Here is a 20,331-nt window from a genome sequence, read left to right as displayed (position 1 = left end):
ACTATTGGAACTTAAGAAGCATGTAGATAAGAGTGAACATGTGGACTGCTAGAGCTCTTCTTAGAACTGCCTCACTCAGTGTGCTCAGTGGGCACCAACTCAGAGAGTACACAGTGACCAGAGGCTCAGCAGGAGAATCTGGATTCGGGTGGAGCAGTGAGTCTGTCTCTGCACGGAGAAGCAGCATGCTTCCACAGGCCGCAGATGCATCACCTGTAACATGAGCGGATGTGATGAGATATTTCCCAGCAATATGCTCAGTCTTCAAAATTAGACACATCCCAAAAGCAAGTTGCTAGACACCAGCTATTTTTGTTACACTATCCTAAGATAGAAATTTCGACCCTGAATTCATCTTCTTCTGTTTTTTTTTCTACAAAGTTGAATTAATCATCTAGCATCCACATGACTGTTTAAAGGATTATGTGAGAACAAGTATGTGAATGAAATACCCTTCTTTAATTTTCAGCTGTGCGGAACTTTGACAAAGCAATTTCCAAAACTTCATACCACAGTCTTAAGTGATCACTTGTTACTTGAACTTCCCCATTGTCCTAAACAGTTAGTAATATTACAATGCCATTTTAAAGTGAGAACATATAAAGTGCCTTCTTAGCTCAGTTGGCAGCTGTCAGTCTCATAAAATGAGCATATATATACACATATACATTTAGAAAAAGTATATAAAAACCCTTAAATGTACGGTTTAACCCTATACATGTTCAATATAACACATGACTTCAAAGTCAAAGTCAGGAGTATGAACTTCAAAGTTCCAGGTGACCCAAGGTCCATAAGAACTAAAACTCCAATAGGGGATGGGGAATGTAGATGAGATGGGGGAGGGCAGTAATACCATTACAAGGAGAATGGTTCTTCCTCCTGAGATCACTCACTTGCTTCCCAGTTAAGAACACTGAATTCTTGCTCTTATCCCAAATCCTGCATTTTCAGCACAGAGTTTTGGGACAGTCACATAATCAAACACTTTGGACAACATGAAAGTTTCTTGTCTTCATTTGTTCCATTTGAACTGATGGACAGTGAGTGAGATGGTTCTCATCAGAAGTTTGGGGTTGACTGCCCTCCATATCAAAACTTCTGAGGAACTCAAAAAGAGATATTTCTCTCTTCATCACAGCATTGAGTACAATAGCCCAGGTATAAAAACCCAGATGTTGTCCAACAGTAGATAAACAGACAAAGAAGCTGTGGTATATACACACATACACATAACATACATATATACACACAATGGAATACTATGCAGCCACAAGAAAAGATAAAATCATGTAGTTCAGTACAAATGGATGAAACTGGAAGCCAAGATCTTAAACACAATGATGAAGATGAAAGACAAATACCAGATAATCTCACTTATGCACTATAAAGAGAAACAAGAGAACAGTCAATATCAAATGGTAGCAAACCATTGCCCCGAGATTACAGGACCCAGAATACTAACTAAGGGGCTGGAGAACTTGAGTAACTTGAGAACATTGATGAAATGTTGTGAGTTTTCTGGTAGTGGAGAGGTGAGGGAACTGTACACATCAAAACCATAAACAGTAACATGACCCAAAACATGTGACTTAAAATGACAGTAATTAAACATTTTTAAATAAATAGCAGCAATAACAACAAAACCGCATGTAGCCCAGGACGAGGCAGGGTTCCTATTCCCAAGGCACCTCCTCTGAGAGGAAAACAGCTCAGTCTCACCCCCATCGTCTCTAGCTGAGTCCCACCGCCAATGGTTTGAGCTCTTCCTCTGTCTGGCAGGCTGGCTCGCTGCACTGGAAAGATTGCAGGAAGCCAAAACAACTCCAGGATTCCTTCCTGGGCCAGCCAGCCAGCTCGCTTTGTGCCTGGCTGGACTCCAGTCTGAGAAGAGAAGAGTCTCGTCCTGAAAAAAATCCAAACAACCTAGAGATTTCTTACAACATTAAGGCATCTCTCCCATTTTCCCAGCCAGCTGCTGAGCCCTTACAAAGCCTCCATCTTCATCCACTTAAATATGCTTTTGAATATAATAGTTAGCAAGCTATGGAAAACCTTTCAAACCTATTTAAATCTCATGGAGGAAAGATGAAAGTATGGGAAACAAGGGGAGTAATAATTTATACTGAGTATGCGTTTCTCTTCCTAAGATTGTAGGTTCAATTTGGCTTGAAATTGGTCCTTTTCCCCTAAAGTCTTCCTAAGCAGCCTGCTGTAGAGGGTTCTTTGAGCAGATAGTAAATGTTTATTAAATCAATGAAATAAATTTGAATGCATGTCTACATGTAAAAATGCGAGGTTGTAACTGCATTATCCATCTTCATTCAAGTCTAGGGGAGAGGAGGCTTGTAGTGGTAGACAAGAGGGTTGGGGGGGGGTGGTGGGAAGGATGCTGGGAGCATTGGAGGTGGGGAATGGGCGCTGGTGGAGAGATGGGTACTCAATCATTGTGTAACTGACACCCAAGCATAGAAATGTGTAAGTCTACAACTGTACCTCATAGTGTTTCACTAACAAAAATTAAAAAAAAAAAGAATGATACTTCTCTCACCAACATTAAATAGAACTAGAGGGATTGAAATGAATCTGCCTTGCTTGTGTGAAGTCCTCAGTTTATTCCTTGACAACACAAACACGGAAGTGAAATTTCTGGGCCAGATTTTAATTAAAATAGTTAAAATCGAGAAAGTAATTTTCAATACATAACACAAATCAATACATATCAAAAGTCAGAAAGTTCTTAGGGGAAGAAGAGTAGCACAGCGGTTAAGGTGCTTGCTTTGTACACAGACAACCTGGCTCAGCCCCCGGCACTACTTACGACCTCCTAAGCAACCCTAGGAGTGACTCCTGAGCACAAAGCTATAAGGAAACTGAGCACTGCCAGTGTGGCCCCCAAACAAAAATAAAACAAACAAAAACTCTTCTACAAATAATCTGAATCTATCCCATGTGCCTATTCTACCAGCCTTCACAGTGTCTCTAAAATAATTTCCAAACACTTTGGAAAATCAGGTAATGTTACGCAGAAAGTGCACATAGATGGCTTTCCTTGCACAATTTGATTCTTTGGCTTCGTGGGGGCATAAGTTCCACATGACAGTTATCAACTGATTTACTTCAGTACACATATCAGCTATGAGATAGTGAGGTTCTGGGGCTAAGATTTAAATTGTTTGGAGGAATACAGGAGAAAGTCCTTTGCATATAATATATGATTATACTTATCAGCAACAGCATCATACATATTATGACAATCAATTACCAACTCCAAAGGCTTGCAATAGAAGGCATCTGAAATAAATACGATAAAATAAATACAATCGCATCTCACACCAGCCCTGACTTCTTCCTCTATTACATAACCAAACAGAATGTTCTACATCAAAGGAAGATCTCTTAGTTTATATTGCTCAGTACTATAATCAATGACAAGTTATTTTGGAACACTAGAAATACATATAGTACAATTAAGAATGAGTTTTAAGCCTCATTTAATTTTGTTTGATTTAACCTGCCACTTGGAGCTGCCATTTGCGATAGAACCCTCTGCTGCTTCACTCAGATATTCTTTCTGTTGCTCCTGTCTCCCCAATTCTGTTTTCTGGATCTAAAACCAACATATTTTCCATGATGAGTAAAGAAGGTTCTTTTGAAAAGTTATCTTTCTACGGTAATTTGCCAACTTTGTACAATCAAAATGACATTTACAAATGTATAAATGTCATAAGAGTGGAGATCCATTCTTATCTTTCATTTTTGTTTTGGGAACACACCCAGCTGTTCTCAAACAAGGCTCAGTCCTGCCTCTGCACTCAGGGATCACTCCTGGAAGGCTTCAAAGATTGAACTTGGATCTATTGCATGCAGGCAAGGGCCCTACCTGCTGTGCTATCACTCTGACTTCATTATCTTATCTTATTCATCTGATACGTGGACTCAAACCTCATACAGTGCTTTTACTTTTCAGGAGGGAAAGGGTCACACCCCGTGATGTTCAGAGCTTACTTCTGGCTCTGTGCTCAGGAATTACTCCTGGTGGTGCTTGGGAGACCACTTGAGATGCCGGGGATTGAACCCAGGTTGGCCGCATGCAAGGCAAATCATGCCCTCCCTGCTGTACTATTGCTCTAGTCCCTCATACAGTGCATTTTAAATAAGCACTTTTGGAAAAACTGGACTCAGGTAAATGTAACACATTCTATTCAAGGAATAACGTTCTAAGAAGGGCAATGAAGAAGGGTCTATATATTATTCTGGTGTCTGGGATCATTTTTCAGCACTGTTATCTAACTTTCCACCCAACTTTCTCTGATCCCTCTGGGTCAATCTCAGTGTCCTCCACTGCCCGCGCTCAAAGCCACTGAATTTTCACTTTTGCTTCTTAAGAAGAACACAGCTATCTGCAACGTCATTTAATTGTAGACGCATCTTAGGTAGAAGCCTACTCTGTTCTCTAACAATGATTGATACCCCCAAACCCACAAATGTCAGCCTCCAGAGCAATGTTTGAATAACTTGACCCTGAATTACTTTCCATCACCGCGTGAGTCATGATGGAGCCCTGTGTGTGTGCTGTGCAATCATCCTTTCTCCCCTTTGGAGTTCAAATTGGATAATTTATTTCTGCCTGGCGGTAAGAATCAAGAGAATCGAAACTTGTGCTTAGGGCTAGCTGTGTTGAGTCATATCCCCCAAAAGGAGCTGCTAAAGCAGAACTGTAACCAAAGCAAAATGGAACAAAGGCTCAGAAACAGAGAGAAGTCTCCTGGCCTCTGCGGGATGGGAAGAGGAAACTGACTTCCTAGGGGATGTCTGCTGAGAAGGTACCAGAGGGATCGAAATGAGGTGAATCAATGGGACTCAAAACAGCCTGGCACGTTGCCCAAAGCTTATATCTCAATGTTTCCTGATAAATATTCCCCATACAGAATTCCAAGTTGTTCCTCCAGTACCTAAGGCACATTTTTCTGCTACCTTCTATCTAATCAATGCATCCTCAAACAACACAATACAATTTCACTATTCCCAGGCTGCTTTCATTTTTTTCCTCTCCTTGTGTGCATCCTTGTGCCTTGCTCCCTCACATGTGAATGAGGAAGTAGTAAAGTAATTAAACCAGCTCCCTAGCTCTCAGGAACACCATGTCTTGGCCCCTTTGCTGTGTCAACTGTGGGTATTTCTGTTACAGATAAATGAGCTTTGAGATGCCTTTTCCCAGAGGTGGCTGGGGAAGAAGAGAAGAGAATTTTTTTTTGTCTTAGAGTGGTTATTCTCTGGTTTTGGCAGGTTTATCAGGAGCATTTTAAAGCAGAGTACTTGGGTCATAAATCCAGAGAATTTTAAACCCTGGAGCTGGGAGAAATACTTGAGAAACTGCTATTTTTAATGGTACCCTGGCCTTTCTAATTCTGCTTTCCCAAGAACTTTTAATTTGAAAAACCATCCTAGAGGAGGAAAAGTTCAGATAATGATCAAAGTGGATGGGAATATATTCAATAAGCAAATTGTGTTCCTTGTGTGTGTGCGAGGGAAGAATGTCTGGATTTTCTCAACAGGATGGCATTTCTGACGACTATAAAGGCTTTGAGTCCCCTTGCATTTATGCAGTTAATGATGTATTTCCAATTGCACCTTGCCAGAGCTGAGACTGGTGTATGAGCCGACACAGCTGGGTTTACCAGTGCCTTTGGACACTGGTAAAGTCGAGAGACATGTGGACCCAGTGTCTGACCAAAGTAAAGCATGTGTGATCAATCTAGGTAAGAGCTGGCCCTAGCACTAACTGCAAAGAAGTGATGGAAGGCCAGGGAATAATTAGCGCTTGATTTGAACAACTACTACCAATTTGCACGTAATGAATTTTTAGAGTCTATGGGCTAATGCCAGGCTTCAAATAGCGCCAGCAGCTTTGACATTTGGGCTAGCTAATGCTTTGGTTAGGAGTAGGGCTCTCCTGTTCACAGTAGGAATTTTAATAGCATCCTGGGCTAATACCTCAGAGATCTCAGCCCATCCTACCTCCCCAGCTGTGAAAATCACAGATTTCTCCAGACATTGTCCAAGGCCCCGGCGGGGCAGAATGAACCCCAATTAAGAACCGCAGGTATAAGAGGGGTGGACTTAAGCCGGAAGCTCCTTTCTGCGCTCCTCTTGTAAGTTTCACTTTGCTAATTTCTATTTTCCTGGTAAAACCAGAACGGCATGTAAGCAGATGTGGTAACAATAAAGCTTCCCACGTAGGAATACGAGGTTTTAGTGGACTTCTGGGGAAACTTCTCTCAGAAGTTGGCTTTGGTATTTTAAAATTTTTATAAATCCAGTTACTGTCACCCAGACTCTTGTACAGCTGGATAAACAAACTCAAGGAACACTCTCAAGCACATCTTCATTAGCAACTCTACAGGCAAAATCCCTGTCATTTTGAGAGGCTTTGCATTCAAAGCAATTGCAGGAAGAGTATTTCCAGATTCTCCTGCTTGCTTGATGTCTGTGCTTTTGTCTATATTACTGGTGTGACCTGTTACTGCTGGCCAATTGTGCAATATGGTTCCCAGCTAGCTTTGCTGTCTGTTTCTGGATATTCATAGTGTTTATAGCCCCAAATTCTAGGCAAACACTAGTTCTCAGTACTTGTGGATCAATATAAAGCAGAGCTGGCCTCGTGGATCAATATAATACATATCTGATTCTGGTGAGTGGTTCAAGAATTGGTATCAGAGAAGACTTACAGCCAAACTCATATTGTGGAAGGACTATTCCTTCATATTAAGGGAGAGAAGCAGAACGAACTTATGCCTGAGCTCTCTACAAGCCCCTTCATTCAAGACCTGTGCATGGTCAATTGCTGAACTCATAGCAATTCTTTCATGGATATCTTTGCCTCAGTTATTAGAAGTACACCAAATTAACAGATGCCAACAAATAAGATTTCAAGGAATCTTCGTGGCATCACTTATTTTTTTTTGTATTGCCTGGACATTTTCTGTAATGCAATGCAATATTTATCTTATGTTCTAAGGCTTAGGTTTTGAATTTACTTAAGGCACAAAATTCTTGCAGAAATTCTTCTTAAAATGTTGGCTTATTTCCCGGTACTCAGGTCACTTGAATTAAGTCACCTCAAAACTTAGCTCTAACGTATCTTTGTGTGGTAACTGGTTTCTCAGGACTACTGGAAACAAAGCAAAGTTCTGATTCAGTCCTAAATTCATCCACCACCCATTTTAGATATTGATAACTAGTCTTTTGCCATTATATGGAGGTGATTATTCATTCATGTTCTACATAAAGGGCTAGGCCCTGGATGAAATTTTCAGGGAGACAGAGAAAGAGACAGAGGCAGAGAGAAGAGAGAGAGAGAGAGAGAGAGAGAGAGAGAGAGAGAGAGAGAGAGAGAGAGGGCAGGGAGGTATGAGAAATGATCTTACCTTGAAGATCTATTTTTATTTTTATTTATTTATTTATTTATTTGCTTTTGGGGTCACACCTGGCTATGCACAGGGGTTACTCCTGACTCTGCACTCAGGAATTACCCCTGGCAGTGCTCAGGGGACCATATGGGATGCTGGGAATCGAACCGAGGTCAGCAGCGTGCAAGGCAAATGCCTTGCCCGCTGTGCTATCGCTCCAGCTTCTTACCTTGAAGATCTAGAAAGTACCATCCCTATGGAGACTGGTGACTGAGGTGGCTGAGGTAAATTTGAAAGATACTCAAATAAGGGAAACAGATTTTCATAAGTGTTTTGAAATCTCCAGTAAAATCTCATGCAGATTTAAGATCCTTTTATGTAGCAGGAAATCCCCAGAGCGACAGACAGTGCAGTTCTTCAATGATATTAAAATAAGATACTGCTCCAGGATTCTGAATTTAGCAGCTGTTGGTATATGTGTCTCTTGCCACACTCGTAAAGGTTTTTAATGTGCAATCACATAACATATAGCGCCTCCCTTCCATGGTTGGATGCATTATTTATAATTAACTTCCTACCATCTACATGTGTGGCAGGAACAATAATTGGAGACATCCATTTTCGGTTCCCAGGAAACATGACTCCCTTCATTTTTCACAGCATCATTTACCTACCACCTTCTCTGTCCATGACTTGAATTGTTCAGCTGTAGCTCTCAAATTCCTCCAATGTGCTCACAACTGTGAGAAGATGCCTGTTTAAAGGGAATCAGCCTGGGAGCTCATCTGAAAATGCCGCGAGGCTGCCGGCCTCCCACAGATCACTGCAGAAGTCTAGGCAAAACCGAAGGGCCGAAAAGTGTCAAGTCCTGCATCTGTAAAGTGAAAAACGATCTTATTGAAATGAATCCGCCACGTGAAAGAAGTGATTGGGTGGAAGGGAAAATGCTCGCCTGGCAGATTTTAGTGCTCATTACAGTTCTCCAGGACTTTTCCCCCTGGGATACATGCAGATGAAATCCCTTCCATAGCTTTTCTTTGGACATGACATGACTGCATTTCTTCACACCATGTATGCTGACACTAATTCTTAAAGCAGTTTCTGAAGCTCTTCTGCGCAGAAGATAGAAATCTCTGTCATTTGTCTCCTCATTCTCACAATTTTATTCTCTCTCATAAAGGAGGCAGAGAAATCTGTCACCCGTTCTGTGGCAGATCACAGAGGGGGATTTTCCAGGGATTTCTGTCTCCAGACTTCCAAGGAAGACCCTGGTTTCAGAATAAACCTTGCCAGAGGAGACATCCTTCTGTGTGTGAACTTCAGGGATCGCCTAATTCTAAACTCAGAGGAAGTTCTCGCAAAGGGTGACAGGCTGAGGATCCTGGCAGATGATCTAAAGACTGAGCTTCACACTCCTGCTAGAATGCTAGAATCATTCACTCTGGTACAGGCAGCCTTGTGGGCATGTGGAGGAATTTAAGCATCGGAGCTGAGATGCTTCCAAAGTCAGAACAATTTCAACTTGTAAGCAGGGGGGTTCGGGCTAAGGCCACTGTGTGGGCAGAAATGGGGATGGGAGTTATGGAAGAGGCAAAGGAACATTAAAATTTGATCTTTTCAACCCGTGTTGGACTCTCAAGAGAACCACAGAAGACAAAGGTAGGGGTCACACTTCATGTCCAAGGCAAAGTATTTTGTGATTTATTATACTAGCAACGGTCTGCAGTTTGATGTTCCCGGAAAGTGACCTCCGAAACACACTCATGATTTAATGGCTCTGCTCTCCATCCTACCAAAATGGGCTGAAGTACGAGGAAACTGAAAGACCCACCAGTCGGCGGTGGCAGATGGGCTTGGACATTTGTCAAGCTTGATAGATCATTGTATGCTGAACCTTCAGAAGTATTGTCCCCCCCTGGCTGAAGTCAGATCTCAACTACCCAGGTGTGCTACCCAGGTGTGCTATAAGAATGTCCGTGGCCATAAGAACTTAGGTGCATGCATTACAGAAGGGTTCAAGGTGCATGCATTACGGGAGGATTCACGGTAGAATTTCAAACCCTGGGCGTGCACACGCTCAGTCAAGCAACAGGCAGAAGGACTTTTGCCCGCGGGTCTAGATTGACTGGCACTTTCCAGACTTCACCGTCTTTATACTGCAGGAGCAAGGATTTCAATCAAGAAATCTCATTCGTTCCTCTTGCTCCCCCTGATCTTTAGCATCCGTGCTCCTGAAGTCACTTTTATATAAATCGGGCATATGGATTTTGCTTTTCAAAAGGACAACAACTCTCTCCCAGGACTTGGCAGTCGTCCAGTGGTTTGTCCCCAGGTCCAGAACGGGGTCCATCCTTCTCCCCGCCCCGTGAGCTCTGTGACAGTCCTGTCCTCCTAACCGGCGGGAATGACGAGCAGCCCTCGCCCAGCCCAGCGACGTTTGGAGAAACTTGCAAATCTGTTCCCGCAGGAGCTCGGGGCTACTTGTGCACCCGGTGCACCAATCATCCGGGACCGCCGAGCCGCGGATGCCCGAGGCCCCGCCCACCACTATGCCCCGCCCCTCCCGGCCACGCCCCGCGCTCTCCCGCCTCCACCCTCTCGACCACGCCCCTTGGCGGAGGCCCCGCCCCCTCGGCCGCCCGGCCCGCCGGTTCCCGCCTCCCTCCCAATCCGGTCGGGCCGCCAGCCCCGAAGCCCCGCCCAGTCCCCGCCCCCCGGCGGGCTCGCCCCGCCCCCGGCCCGCGTCGCTGTCTCTCGCCCTCCCCGGGCCGTGCGGCCGGAGCTGGCACCGAGGAGCGGCGGCCGCGGCGGCATCGCGGCCGGTCACGCAGCCAGAACGCTGCGTCCCCTCGGAGAGGGTCCGCGGCGCGCCCAGCAGCCTCGGCTGTCCCGCGGGGCGCCCGCGATCCCCGAGGGCGGGCGTGTCCGCGCGGGGCCGCCGCCTGTTGGAGCGCGGGGAGCACCCCCGGTGGTGCCCGGTGCGGCGCAGTTTGCTGCAACTCCGCCTGTGCCCGGGTCATCTCCCCCGGGCCCCCTGCAGCAGGTAAGCGCACCGGCCCTCCGGGTGGAGGGGACCCTCCCTCCCTCTCCCCTCTCTTTCTCCTTCTCCCTCTTCCCGGACCCCCGCGCACGGGCAGGGCCGGGCGGAGCGGCGGGCGGCGGGGCGGCAGCGACGCATCTGCAGCGAGCAACAGGCGGGGCGGCGCGGCCAACTCCGCGTCGGAGCTTTTCCCGGCGGGAACCGACTTGTCCGAGACTGAAACTTGCTCGGGAGCTGCCTCGGCCGCCGGCAGCGCCAGCTGCGCCCCGAGCGCGCGCGGCTCCGAGCTCCCTCTGCCGGCTCCGCGGGGCCCGCCGGCCCCGACAGGTGATGCGCGGCGGCCCCGGCTCCCTCCCTCCCTCCCCGCCCCGGGCACCCCAGCCCACCCCAGCGGGTTGGTCGCTGGGGAGCTGCTGCCCGTCCAGCAAAGCAAAGGCTCCTTGGGAATCCGACAGCTGCCGAGGCACCCTTTGCAACCTTGGCTGGGTTTTAAAGACTGTTACCGGAGGAGTCACTGAGATTTTTAGCAGAGGGGTAGCCCGACTCATCAGCTTGGAGTTCACTGCATTCCGGGGAGCGCAACTTGAGACAGTGACTGGAGCCAGCCCCAAGGTTGCAGCAGCTGGACCACCGTGCGCGCTGCTTCGCTTACCTGTCGCGGCTGGGCGGCGGTTGCATAATTCCCGGGGATCCGAGTGGGAATCGGCGCGATTCAAAAGCAGGATGGGGTGGGCGGTGGCTGGGGAGATGCACTCGAGCTAGTTTGGATGGCGAGACTGCTCTGATTGTGGTTTCTGAAAGGTCTCGCAGGAAGTTGATTGTGGAGCATTGAAATCATCGGGTTTTGTGGGTTTTGATTTTTTTTTTCCCGTTCTTTCTGTCCGCTCCCGGCAAATCCTCTAGCTTCAGAAAATTTCTTTCTTTTGTTTCCCCCACCCTAACCCCCCCCCCAGAAAGGAGTGTCATGCAAAAGGAACAGAAAACAGACGAGGCTCCTGTTGGTGAAGGGAATTTGCTTTTCCGGTTGGCGGTTACTTCGTGACTGCAAGAGAAGCCCCTAGATGACGGAAGAGATTAGATTTTTTTATAATGGTCCAGATGAAGCCGATGGAAGAAGACTGGAGAATGCCTTCTCTAAGTATTGATGGGCTGCTGCGTAAGTAAGCCTGAAAGACACTGATTGGAAATGAGGAGAGGCATTTTGACTTTTTGTTTGTTTTTAAGCCAGGTAGTGCTTTAAACACCTGTTGAGGATGTTTTTCTGCCCAATGCGCAAGAAGGAAAATTTCTCAAAACAAGAACTCTAAAAACACTGAGAGGAATACCGACTGTGTTTCCTTTCCAAGAATCTCAATACTTCAGCTGCTTCTCGGGTAAACGCAGGCATCTTTTATGCCCCGTGTTTTATCACCCATGATGGTTCTGTTCTAACTTTTTAATTTGGATTTTTGGAGTTTTTTTTTTTTTAAAGAGGGAGGGAGTGTTTTGAGTCTTCACATTAAGACAAGTTTGCATAAAGAAAATAAATTCTTAATGTATTGGGTGTTGGACTGAATCACTGTTTTGCTGATGTGGAAAATTCAAGCTTTTAACATTCCCTGAAGTTTAATTAGAAACAAACTGTATCACGGCACAGATAAAGCATGTGAGATTTCGCCTTCTGACAACCTCCCCCGTTTAGCGTGTGTTGAATGCCGGCCGGATTTCCCCGCATATCCCATTGAATTCTATGTAATCCTGGGGCCTTACGTGTCTGTTTTGTACTCAGCAGATGGGAAGTCCATGGAGCACTGTGTTTGACATGTACGCCTAAGGAAAGAGTTTTTCTGATGGATCATGGCGCTGATGTTTACAGGACCTTTCTTATTTTTAACATTAGTGATGTTTGCTTTCTCCACTTTTGAGGAATCCGTGAGCAATTTTTCGGATTGGGCAGTCTTCGCAGAGGACGCGGATCAGTTTAAGACACAGAAAGTGCAAGATTTCAGACCCAGCCAAAAGCTGAAGAAAAGTATGCTTCATCCAAGTCTGTATTTCGACGCTGGAGAAATCCAGGCCCTGCGACATAAGTCTCGCACCAGCCACTTGCATCTGTTTAGAGCTCTCCGAAGTGCAGTGACAGCGATGCTGTCCAATCCCACGTACTACCTACCTCCACCCAAGCACGCTGATTTTGCTGCCAAGTGGAATGAAATTTATGGTAACAATCTGCCTCCGTTAGCACTGTACTGTTTGCTGTGCCCGGAAGACAAAGTCGCCTTTGATTTCGTCTTGGAATATATGGACAGGATGGTCGGCTACAAAGACTGGCTGGTCGAGAATGCACCCGGAGATGAAGTGCCCATCGGCCACTCCTTAACAGGTTTTGCCACGGCTTTTGACTTTTTATATAACTCGTTAGATGATCACCGAAGACAAAGATACCTGGACAAGATTGTGGTTATCACTGAGGAGATGTATGAGTATTCCAAGGTCCGCTCTTGGGGCAAGCAGCTTCTCCATAACCACCAAGCCACTAATATGATCGCGTTACTAACTGGGGCCTTGGTGATTGGGGTCGATAAAGGACCCGAAGTCAATGTATGGAAACAGGTGGTGGTGGATGTGATGGAAAAGACAATGTTTCTTTTGAATCACATTGTGGACGGTTCTTTGGATGAAGGTGTGGCTTATGGAAGCTACACAGCTAAATCGGTCACGCAGTATGTTTTTCTGGCCCAGCGCCATTTTAATATCGACAACTTGGACAATAACTGGCTAAGAATGCATTTTTGGTTCTATTATGCCACCCTTTTGCCTGGCTTCCAAAGAACCGTGGGCATAGCAGATTCCAATTATAATTGGTTTTATGGCCCGGAGAGTCAGTTAGTTTTCTTGGATCGATTCATCTTGAAGAACGGAGCTGGTAACTGGTTAGCCCAGCAAATCAGAAAGCACCGACCTAAAGATGGACCAATGGTCCCTTCGACTGCTCAGAGGTGGAGCACTCTTCACACCGAGTACATCTGGTACGATCCCCAACTCACCCCACAGCCCCCTGCTGATTATGGCACTGCAAAAATGCACGTGTTCCCTAACTGGGGCGTGGTCACCTATGGCGCTGGATTGCCAAACACACAGACAAATACCTTCGTGTCTTTTAAGTCCGGGAAGCTTGGAGGGCGAGCCGTGTATGACATTGTTCACTTCCAGCCGTACTCCTGGATTGATGGGTGGAGAAGCTTCAACCCGGGCCACGAGCATCCAGATCAGAATTCGTTTACTTTTGCCCCCAACGGGCAAGTGTTTGTTTCTGAAGCTCTCTATGGCCCCAAGCTAAGCCACCTGAACAATGTGCTGGTCTTCGCCCCGTCCCCCACAAGCCAGTGTAACAAACCCTGGGAGGGTCAGCTGGGAGAGTGTGCCCAGTGGCTCAAGTGGACGGGCGAGGAGGTTGGTGATGCAGCTGGAGACATCATCACTGCCTCCGAACAGGGGGACATGGTGTTTGTGAGCGGGGAGGCGGTGTCTGCCTACTCTTCAGCCATGAAGCTGAAAAGTGTGTATCGGGCATTGCTTCTCTTAAACTCCCAAACTTTGCTGGTTGTCGATCATGTGGAGAAGCAACACGATTCCCCGCTGAAATCCGTCAGTGCCTTCTTTCATAATCTGGATATCGATTTTAAGTACATCCCCTATAAGTTTATGAACAGGTATAACGGGGCCATGATGGACGTGTGGGACGCACACTACAAAATGTTTTGGTTTGATCACCATGGAGACAGCCCCGTAGCGAGTATACAAGAAGCAGAGCAAGCGGCTGAGTTTAAGAAGCGGTGGACACAGTTTGTCAACGTCACATTTCACATGGACTCTAGCATGACGCGGATCGCCTATGTCTTTTACGGGCCCTACGTCAATGTGTCTGGCTGCAGGTTCCTTGATCACTCGACTTCTGGGCTCCAGATTGCTCTCAATGTCAACGATACTGAACATGTTGTTTCCATTGTCACTGACTATCAGAACCTGAAGACGAGGTTCGATTACCTGGGGTTTGGAGGCTTTGCCAGCGTGGCTGATCAGGGTCAGATAACCAGATTTGGTTTGGGCACTCAAGCAATCGTGAAGCCCGTAAGACGTGACCGAGTCATTTTCCCCTTTGGTTTTAAATTTAACATAGCAGTTGGGTTGATTTTGTGCATCAGTTTGGTGATTTTGACTTTTCAGTGGCGCTTTTACCTTTCTTTTAGAAAGCTGATGCGCTGGATATTAATCCTTGTCGTTGCCTTGTGGTTCATCGAGCTGCTGGACGTGTGGAGCACTTGCACTCAGCCCATCTGTGCCAAGTGGGCAAGGACCACGGAGGACGAGGCCCGCACAAAGGCTCTCCAGCCGGGGGGACACCAAAGCGAGCTCCCCAATGTGGTCATCACCTCACTTCCAGGCTCGGGGGCTGAAATTCTCAAACAGCTGTTTTTCAACAGTAGTGACTTCCTCTACATCAGGGTCCCGACAGCCTACATGGATCTCCCTGAGACGGAGCTGGAAATCGACTCCTTCGTGGATGCCTGCGAGTGGAAGGTGCCAGAGATCCGCAGCGTGCATTTTCGCTTACTGCGCGGGTGGCTGCAGTCCTTGGTCCACGACACCAAGCTCCACTTGCAAAACATCCATCTGCATGAGCCCAGTCGAGGGAGACTGGCCCAATATTCCCCAGCGAACAAGGACAGAAGAAGAAAAGTGAAAAGGAGAGAGTCTCTGCCAGAACAAAGAAGTCGGATGAAAGGCGCCTTTGACAGAGATGCGGAATACATCAGGGCTTTGAGGAGACACCTGGTCTTTTACCCAAGCGCCCGCCCTGTGCTCAGTTTAAGCAGCGGAAGCTGGACCTTAAAGCTTCGTTTCTTCCAGGAGGTTTTAGGAGCTTCCATGAGGGCATTGTACGTCGTCAGGGACCCTCGGGCATGGGTTTATTCAATGCTGTACAGTAGCAAGCCAAGTCTGTACTCTTTGAAGAATGTACCAGAGCACTTAGCAAAATTGTTCAGAATAGAAGGCAGGAAGGGCAAATGCAACCTGAATGCGGGCTATGCGTTTGAGTACGATGCACTGAGGAAAGAATTATCCAAACCTAAATCAAATGCCGTCTCCCTGTTGGCTCATCTCTGGCTGGCAAATACAGCAGCTGCCCTGAGAATTAATACAGATTTGCTCCCCACCAGCTACCAGCTGATCAAGTTTGAAGATATTGTGCATTTTCCTCAGAAAACCACAGAAAAGATTTTTGCCTTTCTTGGCATCCCTTTGTCTCCTGCTAGTTTAAACCAAATATTGTTTGCCACCTCCACGAACCTTTTCTATCTCCCGTACGAAGGGGAAATCTCACCAACAAATACTAATGTTTGGAAGCAGAATTTGCCTAGAGATGAAATGAAACTGATCGAAAACATCTGTGGGACTCTCATGGAGCGCCTAGGCTACCCAAAACTTATGGACTAATTTGCTGCAGGTCAGCGGGAATTTGCACTAATAATTTCCAACCCAGTTGTGGATGTGAATTAGAAGAGGTGGTTTAATCTTGTATTGTGTGTGTGAGTGTATGTGTGTGTGTGTGTGTGTGTGTGTGTGTGTATGACACATGTACAGAGAGATTATTTTAAAGTAAAATTACGCTACTTGGCCCAACAGGAATGATTTTTTTTTAAACGTCTGGACATCCCTTGCCTTTGTGTCTGCTAAAATGTTTCTGTTCCAGTGTTTCTCTTGCAGCAATTGCAGATGAAGTTGAACCATGAAGGCTGGGAGGTGTGTGGGGGGCTGGAGGGATGGGAGGACTGGGAAGGTTTTCGTTTCACTCTGCTTCCTGTGTTAATGCTGAACCTAAAATACTAATCCAGGTCTTGGGGTTGCTGTTTGGCCCAAGCCCCCTTTGCTTTCAGGATGGACTGTACAAGTCCCTCATCTTTTGTCAAAAGCCTTCTCACACGTTTTTCTTACACACACACACACACAAACACACACACACACGCACACACACAGAATTCTTTTTAATGTGTCATATGGTCAGCGATATCACCAAGAAATGGTGCCAGCTCCTTTCAGAATAGGATTTCTTCTGCAAAGTGCAGCTGGAATTACAGAATTTACTCAATGCATTAGTGTATGGTTTTTTTTCCTTCTTCTTCTTCTTTAAGTCAAACAGTGCCCTACAAGGTTCCTGAAAGCATTTTACTTCGAGGTAATAAGAACAAAGTCTGGATACAGTGTGCGTAGCGAGGGCTGGCAGAGCATACCTGCTGCTCCTTTTCTGTCTGTCTTCTCTCCTTTTCATCCTCGATGTTACAGCTGTCCCCAGTCCCTCTGTGCCCTCCCACCTGGTCCCGCCACTGTCGTGAAAAACAATCAGTTCTTGCTCTATTAAATGCCTGATACTTGTGAGGATATTTTTTTTTCTTGATGAATTTTGTATTAAATCTTGACCCAGACTTAGCATCAAATATCGTGTGTGTGTGTGTGTGTGTGTGTGTGTGTGTGTGTCATAAACACCATGGTGAAAAAGGAGGAAAGAAAGAAAAGGAAGGAAGGAAGGAAAAGCTACTTCCTTGCAACCAGTAGTTTGAGTTATTTATCTCTCTTTACTTTAATTCTCGAAACAGAATTGGAAAACTGCCTGACTTCTCTCCATCCCTTTGAATGAGTTTACAGTCTGCCAAGCCCTGCAGAGTGGAGGGCACTTGGGGGGTGATGTCAGAGGCATCTGTTTCCTTTCGCATCTGCATCTTATTATAAATGTCGGCATCCCAGAACGCAGAGTGTTTCATTTGGGGAGGCTCTGAAATCAGAATGAGGTGCCGCGATGAATCAGCCAGTGGCGGCCTTGCCGTGTCTGGCATGAAAACGATTAGGCAGCGTCGGCCCGAGAAAAGAGCTGCTCTTCGCCACCGTTTGCTGGTATCTCCAACTGTCATTCCCCCGGTTCTCACGCTTGGGAGTGTGTCATTCTGACCTAGATAAAGCCAGTCTTTCTCAGTAGTTTCTTGTTATGTCAAAGTGACTCCTGAGTGAGAAAGCTGTGACTGTTCCCTTCCCGTGGAGCCTAACTTGGCTGTCATTTCTCTTCCATTACCGTGATGGTAGGGACCCCCATCCCGGCTACTTTTTCCTGTAACTCCCACTGCTCTCTCTCCTGTGTCCAAGTGAATTAGAAGCATGAGGGGGTTGATACAGGTGGAGAGGGCTACCCGGAAGCTGAATTCCTGCGTGGTTCACCAAGAGTGTTGTTTTATCTTTATCGGGATTATCAGCAAGCATGTAAAATTGTTATGGGGGGGGGGGTGCTAACACTTTTCCTTTTACTGCTCCAAGCCCCCAGTATTAGTTCTCAGTTCCTGAGATGTGTGCTATCAAGTCAGATCAAGTAAAAAGACTGGGTTGGCATGACCGTTAGATCCGACTAAGGTAAGGACGAGGAAAGTGTGTGGGTTAAGGAGGAGTCAGCTTTGGACCTTATCCAGAAACAGCCCCGCGAGCAAAGGAGTATGGGGTAACCCATGTGGATGATGTGGGGGACATGTGGAAGTGTGATTGTGTCAATCAAAGTCGGACCGAGTCTGTGACAGACAAAAAAAAGAGTACACTTTGCCAAATGATGTATGTGGCATATCCTGATATTCATTCATCCCCATAATCCTGGCAGATGGGGTTCCTCATCTCTGAACCTCCCCAGGCCCAGTCCAAAGGGGGAAAACTTACTAGAGCAAGAAGCTTCTAAATGCAGACTCCTGTGAGTACTTCCATGAGACCAAGACATTCATGGGCTCTCTGTGTCTGTCCTCATGTTGGGACTTGACCTCTGTACCTCAGCTTATACAGACCCTTTGCTTTGGGGTCATTATTGGGTAAAATTCAATAACATCAACGCTTCCTTTTATGGTCTTGAAGTTAATTATAGGAACGATGATTGCTAGGTGATAGTTCTAAGATTGTCCTTTTTATGCTGAATCATTTTCATTTCCTCAAACTTGGGGCTCATTAAAAGTATCCGAGTAGCAGGATTTAAATGTTGAAATTTTGAAAGTAAATTTTGTCGGCAAAGAAACAGATGTACTGGTAGTAGCTGACCTAACTATCGAAAGTTTGAAGGGATCCAAAAAAGAATGGAAAAGATTGGTCCCCTGCCAAGACCTCGATTTAGCCCAGGATTTATACCCTTTCTGTAAGGCCTTGGAAATAACCTGAATCCAATCTGACATCACATGTGCCCCAGAGCAATACCAGGAGTGACCACTCTGAATATAGCTCCAAACCCTCTGGGTATAGCCCAAAACCCACAGAAGAGTTTAATTTTCTATAATGATAATTTTAGAGAGCATAGAGAATGGGAAAATTTGTCCAGGAGAAGGAAGATAAATTGATGAGTGTTCCGTTTAATAAACAGAAACCCAAAAAGGCAATTCCTTCAAGAAGATAGCATGCATATGAGGTCCAGAAAACAAAGTGGGCATTTGATTGTCTTTAGACATGAAAGATGGTGTGGCTCATTATTTAACTTTTCTTTCATATCTGTTATACAGAAACAAAACATGTAGATTGACTTTATAAACTAGTGTATTGAAACTTCATGCCTAAAGAGATTGCGTTATTAATATATGAAGAGCAATTTGGGGTTGTGTTTGAGACACACTTAGAATAACCAAGTTCTTTAGGTTCTTGGGTAACTGTTGGAAGTTAATGTGGATCTGAGAAGGTAGATGCAGGGGAAATGGCATATGGTGGATTGACCTGCAATGTCATGGGTTGAACCCCAACTCTTGTTCTTTGACAAGCAAACCTGACATCTGGTCCCCCAGTTCAACTCCAGGTCACGAACATCTGAGGACTCAGTCCTTTTTTACTTTTCTTCACACAGCCATGGGACTCAAAGTTATGGCTGCAGCCCTGTCCCCGACTCTGTTCTCAGTGGTCTAGCCTGTGCTTCTTGAGGAGAAGATATCCACTCAGACATGCCGGGACTAGGAGGCTCCTGCCAGTTCCAGTCTATTCTAAATAGGTGCCCCTGAGAAGACTTCTGTTTCGAAAAAGGGAAAAGGATTAAGCATGAATCAGTTGCTGGAGTTGTGCTACATATAAGTAACTTTACATACAACCCTTCAGGGTCCATAGTTCACAGGACAGTTAGAAACCCATATTCTCTCCAGAATGAATATGCAGGCATTGTCAAAAAGTTTGGGTTTCTATCGTAGACATATCTACATTTACCAATATTATGGGGGAATGCAAAAATTGGTTGATTCTTTCCTTGCCCTTTGAGGAATAGGGAATCTCTCCAGAGACTTCAGGGCCAAAGGAATTCACCAAGAGGATGAAAAGAGGGGAGAGGCAGGAGGAGGGTGCTAACTGAGGAAAGGCTGCATGAAGGGAGAATTATTCTGTAGTTGAGAGTTAGGGGGAGTTACGATGAATATTTGGGTTTGATTTATATGTGAGTTATGATTAATGTAGCACCACTTTTTTTTAAAATTTGATTTTGACTGCAGTGACCATTGATATATTCCATCCATGAATGAGTTACTTCCAAAAGGGACTTTAAAATTTTTTTAAAGGGAATAGAAAACGAATAAGAACTGCCCTTAGTACAGTGCTTGCTCCCCTCCCTCCATATTTCTCTCACTTTTCTGCATCATGTTTATAAAAAGAAAGTCTGGCTTAGCGTATGTGTGCGTGATCATTGCCAGGAATGAAAGGAATATTGAATCCCGTCTCTAGCTGGCCAGTGGTTGCTGCTCTTTCTCTGCCTACTGCTTCAAGTATCTCCAGGTCCACATTTCAAGACTGGGGATATTGTAGTGAACAAACAGAAATGAGCCCTAACTCCATAAACCATCTCCCAGTAGCCACAAA

The 20,331-nt window shown here is 45.7% G+C and overlaps 1 protein-coding gene across 1 annotated transcript; it reads left to right on the top strand.

Moving 5' to 3' along the window:
• Positions 1-12,146: 12,146 nt before the first annotated feature.
• DSEL (dermatan sulfate epimerase like) lies at positions 12,147-16,252 on the top strand. Its single transcript, XM_056131532.1, has one exon. It carries the CDS (start codon positions 12,289-12,291, stop codon positions 15,928-15,930), a length of 3,642 nt encoding a protein of 1,213 aa, XP_055987507.1. The 5' UTR covers positions 12,147-12,288; the 3' UTR covers positions 15,931-16,252.
• Positions 16,253-20,331: the final 4,079 nt, after the last annotated feature.

The sequence above is a fragment of the Sorex fumeus genome, unplaced genomic scaffold (assembly GCF_029834395.1).
Source record: "Sorex fumeus unplaced genomic scaffold, SorFum_2.1 ptg000092l, whole genome shotgun sequence".
NCBI classification, from domain to species: Eukaryota; Metazoa; Chordata; class Mammalia; order Eulipotyphla; family Soricidae; genus Sorex; species Sorex fumeus.
This window is presented reverse-complemented; position numbering and strand designations above follow the sequence as displayed.